The sequence below is a fragment of the Haliotis cracherodii genome, unplaced genomic scaffold (assembly GCF_022045235.1).
Source record: "Haliotis cracherodii isolate W230 unplaced genomic scaffold, xgHalCrac1.p SCAF_11, whole genome shotgun sequence".
NCBI lineage: Eukaryota > Metazoa > Mollusca > Gastropoda > Lepetellida > Haliotidae > Haliotis > Haliotis cracherodii.
In genome coordinates, this window is record NW_027266266.1 from 227,184 (window position 1) to 237,423 (window position 10,240).

The 10,240-nt window shown below is 43.9% G+C and overlaps 2 protein-coding genes across 2 annotated transcripts; one reads left to right on the top strand and one right to left on the bottom strand.

The window, feature by feature from the left end:
* The first annotated feature begins 3,545 nt into the window (after positions 1-3,545).
* LOC139455166 (N-acetyllactosaminide beta-1,6-N-acetylglucosaminyl-transferase-like) lies at positions 3,546-6,843 on the top strand. Its single transcript, XM_071236716.1, has 2 exons — positions 3,546-3,687; positions 4,661-6,843. The coding sequence occupies exon 2, from the start codon at positions 4,669-4,671 to the stop codon at positions 5,977-5,979; it is 1,311 nt and encodes a 436-aa protein (XP_071092817.1). The 5' UTR covers positions 3,546-3,687; positions 4,661-4,668; the 3' UTR covers positions 5,980-6,843.
* Positions 6,844-8,922: 2,079 nt separating this feature from the next.
* LOC139455984 (uncharacterized) lies at positions 8,923-9,531 on the bottom strand. Its single transcript, XM_071237506.1, has one exon. The coding sequence runs from the start codon at positions 9,529-9,531 to the stop codon at positions 8,923-8,925; it is 609 nt and encodes a 202-aa protein (XP_071093607.1).
* Between the last annotated feature and the right edge of the window lie 709 nt (positions 9,532-10,240).

A 10,240-nucleotide genomic window follows, 5' to 3' on the forward strand; every position in this document is an offset into this window, starting at 1 on the left:
GTTGGAGAGAGTGGTGGAGAGAGAGAGAGTTGGAGAGAGTGGTGGAGAGAGAGAGAGTTGGAGAGAGTGGTGGAGAGAGACAGTTGGAGAGAGTGGTGGAGAGAGAGACAGTTGGAGAGAGTGGTGGAGAGAGAGAGAGTTGGAGAGAGTGGTGGAGAGAGACAGTTGGAGAGAGTGGTGGAGAGAGAGAGTTGGAGAGAGTGGTGGAGAGAGAGAGAGTTGGAGAGCGTGGTGGAGAGAGAGAGAGTTGGAGAGAGTGGTGGAGAGAGACAGTTGGAGAGCGTGGTGGAGAGACAGAGAGTTGGAGAGAGTGGTGGAGAGAGAGAGAGTTGGAGAGAGTGGTGGAGAGAGACAGTTGGAGAGCGTGGTGGAGAGAGAGAGAGTTGGAGAGAGTGGTGGAGAGAGACAGTTGGAGAGAGTGGTGGAGAGAGAGAGTTGGAGAGAGTGGTGGAGAGAGAGAAAGTTGGAGAGCGTGGTGGAGAGAGAGAGAGTTGGAGAGAGTGGTGGAGAGAGAGAGAGTTGGAGAGAGTGGTGGAGAGAGAGAGAGTTGGAGAGAGTGGTGGAGAGAGAGAGAGTTGGAGAGAGTGGTGGAGAGAGACAGTTGGAGAGCGTGGTGGAGAGACAGAGAGTTGGAGAGAGTGGTGGAGAGAGAGAGAGTTGGAGAGAGTGGTGGAGAGAGACAGTTGGAGAGAGTGGTGGAGAGAGAGAGAGTTGGAGAGAGTGGTGGAGAGAGACAGTTGGAGAGAGTGGTGGAGAGAGAGAGTTGGAGAGAGTGGTGGAGAGAGAGAAAGTTGGAGAGAGTGGTGGAGAGAGAGAGAGTTGGAGAGAGTGGTGGAGAGAGACAGTTGGAGAGAGTGGTGGAGAGAGAGAGAGTTGGAGAGAGTGGTGGAGAGAGACAGTTGGAGAGAGTCGTGGAGAGAGAGAGAGTTGGAAAGAGTGGTGGAGAGAGAGAGAGTTGGAGAGAGTGGTGGAGAGAGACAGTTGGAGAGAGTGGTGGAGAGAGAGAGTTGGAGAGAGTGGTGGAGAGAGAGAAAGTTGGAGAGCGTGGTGGAGAGAGAGAGAGTTGGAGAGAGTCGTGGAGAGAGAGAGAGTTGGAAAGAGTGGTGGAGAGAGAGAGAGTTAGAGAGAGTGGTGGAGAGAGAGAGAGTTGGAGAGAATGGTGGTGACTCTTGGTCTGCCGGGGCTGACTGACGTCCATGGTACAATTGTTTGGTTGTTGTTTTTGTTTGTTGTTTCACGACGCACTCAGCAATATTCCAGCTATATTATGGCGGTCTGTAAATCGGGACCAGACAATCCAGTGATTAATACCGTGAGCATCGACCCACGCAACTGGGATACGACATGCATCAACCAAGTCAGCGACCCTGACCACCCGATCCCGTTAGTCGCCTCTTACTGAAGTCGAATGCAGGGCAGATCTTCACGGGTTCCATGGTGGGATTAACCGACGTTACACTGCCCAGAACAGCACCGGAATGTTCAGGTTAAATGCGAGATGTCCTGGCAATTAAACCATTCCATGTCAAAATTAATTCCCATGGTTAAGAAGAGTATTTTAGTAAGCATCGTTAAACCAAATGTATTTCTATATGTAGTAGATCTTTAAATCAGTATCGTTTGGTAAAAGTCTAGAGTCCTTGAATATATTATGGATTCCAAGGTAAAATGTGTATTTCATAAAAAATCACTGACTTTGTTTTTTATGAAATGTGGAATATTAGATTACTTACAATGTTGAAACAATGTCAGATATCAACGTTTTCTTTTTCAAATCTGGAAAGGCCAATGTTGACACTATGTATTTCAACGCAGCAGCATCAGATCATTCAAATGTCAACGTGGAAACAATGCCTGGTGCCCCCAGAGTCGGGAGTCTGTAAAAACTGATTGGAAACTTTCAAAAAATTTAACCTGGCAAATGAAAGTATACCGTGCTTGTTTTTTATGTCATTGAAAATTAAGAGAACTTTTCTTGAATATGAATATGTCTATTTCACCATTATTCATTTGGTACAGGCAAACAGTAACCTCTGGCTAGGTAATGCAGGGTAATGCTGGGTAATATTAAATTGGTTCAATGAAGACTGGGGTTAGAAACGAAGATGCAATCACACGCCCCCAACCATGTTTGAAATGTTGTATATTTGTGCCGAAAAAGCAAAACTTATTTATTTACAAAGATTCTACCATACGCATCAGTAGTAACTATTGTGTATTATGCTATTGTTTATTCATTTTTAAAAGTTAGTTATCTAATTATATTTTTAAAAAAAACATAAAACCATGTAGACGTATTGTTTGAATGCTGACTTAGCGCCAGTACAGTTCATTGTTTGAATACAACATCGCCAACAGTTCATTGTTTGAATACAACATCGCCAACAGTTCATTGTTTGAATACAACATCGCCAACAGTTCATTGTTTGAATACATCATCGCCAACAGTTCATTGTTTGAATACAACATCGCCAACAGTTCATTGTTTGAATACAACATCGCCAACAGTTCATTGTTTGAATACAACATCGCCAACAGTTCATTGTTTGAATACAACATCGCCAACAGTTCATTGTTTGAATACAACATCGCCAACAGTTCATTGTTTGAATACAACATCGCCAACAGTTCATTGTTTGAATACAACATCGCCAACAGTTCATTGTTTGAATACAACATCGCCAACAGTTCATTGTTTGAATACAACATCGCCAACAGTTCATTGTTTGAATACAGCATCGCCAACTTCAACTGAACACCAGACATAAGATAAAATCAACGAAGCGGGATAGGTCCATTTGACTTCTTCAGTTTATTTATTGTTTCATAATTATTAATGAAAGAATTTGAAACTTACCAAAATACATTGCTTCAGTGTGGCACTTTTTATTTTTCAGTTGGAAGACTATTTCTTGCTCATTCAAGCCCTTGCCTGGAGTTGATAACTGTCAATGAATATTGACGAAGATACAATTATATATCATTCAGAGGTATCTACTCGTGTCTACCACATGGGTTGGTAAAACCGACATATGCTGGATTCGGAAGCTTTCACAGTTTCCAGGGATAATTAACAATGACAACGACGCAATTCAGGGACTTAGAAAACGTACGACGCCATGATAACGAGTTTACACTGAAACTAGCCAGGTGTTTTCATCACCGTTATCAAGCTGGAGTTGTTATCCATGAAGTTCTACGTGTTCTTATTTACTCAGCAACGTCCAGAATGCGAATCAAGTCGTTAGTTCGAGGATTGTCGAGCCTGTACTTGGTACGCTAAGCTCTACATGGCGATTGTTATAGTGATTATTGACGCGTGTTCACCAAGCTGTCATACAACGTACTGTGGTGACGTGTGTCCATACACCGCACTGGGGTGACGAATCAATGCGTGTATTATGTGTACAATACAATGTCAGCGTACACCAGTAGAGCCTTTTGCCTGGATCGGTAGAGACACCGCCGACAAAACGCTGCTACTTGCACCATCCTCAACATCATGTTACGTGTACAACGTCATCATATTCCGAGCACTGCGCTTAAGGTGAGAACGATTGTCCCAGAAAGATGAGGAATGGAGTGTGGTTTAACATCATCAGCATTGTGTCCTGACGACTGAATTTGCGAGGACAGCCTCACGTACGACGTGGACGTCTACGGCTTCAGCGAAACCCACGAGAACGGGTAGGTTTGGGTAGATCAAATGAACATCTAAACCACGCTGTCTTTTGGAACTAACTGTTAACTGCGCATGTCCATGTATGTGTTCTATAACCTGACTGCTGCACCAGGGTGTTTCCAGTTAATGGCTGATACTGCTAGACCGCCTCCTGGTGAAGCGATAATGAATAGGGAGTCTGCCCGGAGAGCGGAAGGTCAATGGTTCGATCGTCACTGTTACTTGTTGTTACCCTGCCTGGAGCTCGTCATTAACGGCTGGTCGGCTCTGAGTCAGTTTACTGTGTCTTAGTGGGGTATTCATATATGGGGTATATATATTCATTAATACATATAATATTTTTTTTGTATTTTGAAAATACGTAATACATTCACATACCACTATCGAACTCATATGAAAAGAAATTGTACTCTTGGCCAGGTGGTCTTCAATACAGATTCTCTCTCCCCTCTCTCCTTTCGACCGCCTCCGTGGTCTAGTGGTAGAGCGTCCACCCGGAATGCGGAAGGAAGGGCTAAAACAAGGACTGGTCGGCTCGGAGTCAGTATACTGTGTCTCAGTGGGCTAGCACTATAAATCGGCATCAGTCCGGACTAGTACAAGCAGCCACACACACACGTGCCTGCACGTCGCTATATAAGTGCAATAATCTTGGACGCGACGTTAAATCCAATTTCACCTCACCTCACCTCTCTCCTTTCTCTCTCTCTTTCTCCTCTCTCACTCCTCTGCTCTCGCTCTCTCCTCTCTGTCACACTCTCTCATCTCCCCTTTGCTCTCTCGTTCTCTCTTCCTCCCTCGCTCGATCTCTCTCTCTCTCACTCTCTCGCTCTCTCTCTCTCTCTCTCTCTCTCTCTCTCTCTCTCTCTCTCTCTCTCTTCCCCCCATCCCCACCCCCCCCACCCCCACCCCCCTCTCTCTGTGTGTCATACATAACTTACATAAGAGCTCTTCAGAGAACCGTGATGTGTATTTCAGTGACCACCATGATCAGAAGGAAGCTCTATGCCCTGTTTGCCCTGCTGATTCTGTGTTTCTCCTACAAGCTGTATGTAGAACTTACCACCCTCCTGGTACACGAGGACACCCCCCCAGGGAGTAGAAGACACGTGGCTGATGACGTCAGACAACCTAAACAACACCCTTGCTTCTCCGACATCCGTGGCAAGAAGAAGTTCCACTGTCAAGAACTAGTCCGCGGCAGGGGATTCCACGCGTTCGCCAACCAGAGCCTCTCCAACAAACGACTCCACCAAGAGCAAGACTGTGATTTCCTAGTCGCTGTACAAGACTGTGAGTCACTAAGAGAACAACACGGTTACCTGGATAAACCGGTGGCGCCGAAGGAGAAGCACTTCGCCATTGCATACACTATAAAGGTGCATAAATACCCGCGCCAGGTGGAACAACTACTGCGGAACATCTATCGACCACACAACGTCTACTGTGTTCACGTCGACGGGTCGTCGCGGCGGTTGTTTCAAGTCATGAAACAGCTGTCGGAATGTTTTCATAACGTAATCGTTATTCAAAAGATAAATGTGGTGTATTTTTCCATAGGCCTGTTACAGACGGACCTTGTGTGTATGGAGGAACTGCTCAAGTCCAACATACGGTGGAAGTATTATATCAATTTGGCAGGGCAGGAATTCCCTCTGAAAACAAATTTGGAAATAGTAGAAATTTTACAAGCCTTGAATGGAACTAACGATATCGAGGCGTATCCCTTTCCCGACTTCATCAAGTCTCGGTACTTGACCCATAAGTACATAGAAAATGGCGTCCTCAAAAGGTCCCACATTCCTAAAGAGCCGTTTAAGCACAACATAACGTTTTACAAAGGAAGCATGTACGGTATGTTTTCTAGAAAGTTTGTTGAGTTTGTGATGACAAGTGAGATCGCAAGGGACTTTGTTCTCTGGCTCAACGACACCTTCGCCCCGGAGGAGATGATGTGGGGCACGCTGAACGCTCTGCCCGACGCCCCAGGGGGCTACAGCGTGGTGGTGGACCACAAGAAAGGGGGGTTCCTGTCGAGGGCGATGGTGTGGAAGGATGACGAGGACGTCTGTGAGGGCGAGTACGTCCACGGTGTGTGTGTGTTCAGCTTCAGGGACCTGCCCTGGTTGAGTCGCAGACCGGAAGTGGTGGCTAACAAGGTGGACCTTCAGAAGGACCAGGTGGTCATCGACTGTCTGGAGGAGGCGCTGCAGGCCAGGGCGTACACGGGGAACACCTCCACCCTCGACTGGACGTTCTATAACGCAGCTCCACATATGCACATACACAGAAACTAGGCAGGTGTTTTCATTACTTATTTATGAGTCCTTAGTAAAACTTTCAAGAGCAGACGTGAGGAGGACGTCTTCAAATTTGACGCATCACTGACAAAAATAATGCAATTCTCATTTGTTACAAAGACACAATTAACACTTGCCTTTGCATGTGTTTGTGACGGAGGCCACTGTTGAGTCCGGGTCCGCTCACCTTTTCGTGAACATCTGATATCCTGATATCGTTACTATTTGATAGTGATTTATTTTATTTAATTGTTAAATTGTTGTTTAACGCCGCACTCAGCAATATTCCAGCTATATGACGGCGACTTGTAAATAATCGAGTCTGTACCAGACAATCCAATGATTACCGTCATGAGCATCGATCCACGCAATTGGGATCGATGACATGCATCAACCAAGTCATAGAGTCTGACCCGAACCCGTTAGTCGCCTCTTACGACAAGCATAGTGGCCTTTTACGGCAAGTATGGGTTGCTGAAGACCTATTCCACCCCGGATCTTCCTGGGGCGATAGTAATTCATAAACGCAAGCTGATGGTATACTGGGAATCATCGTACAATGTACAATGGTTTCTTGTGATTGTGGTAAAGGATTTGTCGCTTTTACTTCTTTAGATAAAAACCGCGGTTGTGCAGTCGTGATATATCTGAAGGTATGGGTGGAGTGCGGGGCGTGGCACGAGGACACCCCCGTGCATTGTGAGACAGGCTGGTGACGGTGACGGTGACGGTGACGGTGTGCAGCACGCGCTGGACTCACCTGGAGGGGTAGTCGTGGTAAACTCACTCACTCACTCACTCACTCTCCACACACTTGGAGACTTGGAACCAGTATCATATGTAGTGGAAATATATAAATACAGGTTGTAGCAATTAAGAACTCTTGATATGTATCCATTTCTTTTTAAAAATAAACACTTCAATGATTTGCACAGGACAGCAGTGTTGTAGTCAAGGGCAGGTTGAAGATAGTATGGACAGAGACAAGGATTCTGCTTATTTTGTTTTCTATTTATTCAGCATTTGTAACATCAATAATCAAAAAATTCAAATGTTTATATCATATTTTGATATTAATAATTAATAATTAAGGAAGAGAATTTATAAAAGAACGTTTTGGAGTATATACCTGATGAAGTATAAGTATATACTCCGAAACGTTGTTTTCCTCATAATAAGTTGACATCCATAAAAGCTGTTCCTTATGTGTATCACTACTAAACGCCTTTCAAAGACTTGATATTAACCAATATTTGTATCAGATCGGTATATATAACGACGTTAAATAATTGTTTATTCTGATGTATAGAGGTTATCACGCGAGTGTGTTAGGGGATGGTATATCCTGCATTAGGAATAAACATTGTATTTAGCGAGCCTTGGCGAGCTTAATACATAGTGTTTATTCCTAATACAGGATATTTACCATCCCCAAACACACAAGCGTGATAACCTCTTTATCATATAATGTCATTCTTTAATTCTGTGCTTCAAAATCGCTTTCCCTCTCTCACAAACATTACCGAAACATTGCGAGTTTCCCTGGAATGCGCGCATTAATATTTATTACGTCACAGGGTAAGTGATGTGTCAGTCGGATAGTGACAGTAGCCAATATAGTTCCAACTGAAATCTGTTTCTTATACAGTGGCGAAGCAACAGATACGCAAAACAACAGTTGTTTTTAATTGCCTTTCGCGGCAATCCACCGGTCTGTCCGCTAGAGTAACTGCCCTTTGTCAAAGGGAAGCTATGATGGTTAATTCTGACTCGATCGGATATCGTTTTTATCCGTTGGCTTTATCCTGCGCAGAAACCTACCCATTATATGATAAAAAATAGATATCAGTTGATTCGGACCTTCTACAACGTGCTGATTACCTGTGGTAGTGATTCGAGCTGATGGAACTCGTATCAATGCGTACTAGATTCGTATGGTCTCATAACCATCTGTGTTGATAACGATACGAGATAATAACCAAATTACATTTGCTACAGGTCTAATAGAATATAGCATTCCCTGTGACAAGAATCAGAGTTATCACTTAACTATCAACGTCCCGTATAGTACAATACAATCGTGACTAGACTCGTCTCTACGTTTTCATTTAACTCCAACACAAGTCAGGGATTCTAGAGTGATAGACTATGAAGACGTTCTCACCCCAAACACAGCCAGCTGAGAATCACCAACATTTCTGTAATTACACACGAGATCACAATACGTCGAGATCTTTATACAAGAGTTGAGACCTCAGTTTCACGGCTTCCACAGGACGGTATAGTCTACACGAGTATAATCCCTATGTTTTCCTGGAAGCTCTGCTGTGACCAGGTGATAGTGTTACGATGTGCTTTCCAAATATCAACCCAGGCATCGGAGTGAGTGAGTATTGTTTTACGCCGTTTTAGCAATATTTCAGCAATATGACGTCGGGGGACACCGGAAATGGGCTTCACACATTGTACCCGCGTGGGGAATCGAGCCCGGGTCTCCGGCGTGACGAGCGAACGACTTAACCGCTAGGCTATTCCCCCCAGACATGGGGACGTCCAGGACTAAATGGGGAAATGATTAAATGACCTCACACGATGACTGAATGGTGAGTAAATACATCTGCTAGCACCGCTAGGTAAGCAACAATAAACCATTTTGAGGACGACAACTGCTTTCAACTGTTTTAATTTGTTTCAGTTTTACAATAAAAATAAACGCCATGGGAGGGGTGAAATGTGTGACAGCTATTATAAGTAACAGGCCCTATAATATAAGTTCCTGCACTCGCGAATGACCAGAATCTGGTCACTTTTAATTGTGAATCGGGAAGAGTGTTGCCTGCGTTTGGCAAGTAGATCAGATGCCTCGTGTCGACCTCGCCTCACGCTTGTACAGACACAGCCACCTGCCACATCGCGGAACTTACCGTAGATCTGTGTTTGTCAACAACCAAGGGAGGCAACTCCATATCTGTCGCAACAGCTCTTGTTATTGTACGAGCGTTTCAATCTGTCAACAATCTGTACTGTCACACTCACAGCAATTTTTACTACCACACAAACAGGAACTTTTACTACCACATACACAACAATCTCTGTTGCCACATAGACAACAACGTCTATTGCCACATACACAACAATCTCTATTGTCACATACATAACAATGTCTATTTCCATATACACAACAATCTCTATTGCCACATACACAACAATCTCTATTGTCACATACATAACAATCTCTATTGCCATATACACAACAATCTCTATTGCCATATACACAACAATCTCTATTGCCACATACACAACAATCTCTATTGCCACATACACAACAATCTCTATTGTCACATACATAACAATCTCTATTGTCACATACATAACAATCTCTATTGCCATATACACAACAATCTCTATTGCCACATACACAACAATCTCTATTGTCACATACACAACAATCTCTATTGCCATATACACAACAATCTCTATTGCCACATACACAACAATCTCTATTGCCACATAGACAACAATCTCTATTGCCATATACACAGCAATCATGGCTCTGACGTCATGTATGTTTTGTTTGGCGGAAATAAGACCACAGCTACTGACTCCATGACGCTGAATTATTTTAAAGGTCAGACATTTAGAAGGGAAGATAAACATACTAGCATTCCATGTTTCCACTCGAGTTACTCCTCTCTGATGGTAAACACAACTTATTTACATGACATACATCACGCGCACATTAACTACAAATACACATTCATTAGTCGCATATTTCCTGTTATCCAACGTTTACATCTCACGAAGGCAGACGGTGATATATGGCGTAGAGCAGATAGGTTATAAACTGACGATGGTATACATGTTGGATATACATCGATCACATGTCTGTTTCAGAAGTTCCAGACACCATGAAGCCACACCGCACCACGAGCGAGTGAGTGAGAATGTTTTTACGCCGCTTTTAGCAATATTCCAGCTATATCACGGCAGGGGACACCAGAAATGGGCTTCACACATTGTACCTATATCGGGAATCGAACCCGACAACGCTTTAAACACTAGGCTACCCGACCGCCCCTTAACACAGAAGCTACAGGCTGGTATTGTGGACATTGTCAGGTCTGCACTGCACACAGACTGGAATACTTGATTTGTTGTCACAGCCAAGTACAATTTTCGCTTTCAAGAAACCCACGAAATCTGTTTGATAGGCACGGCTTAGAAGTTGACGGATGACAAAGTAGACACAATTTATGGA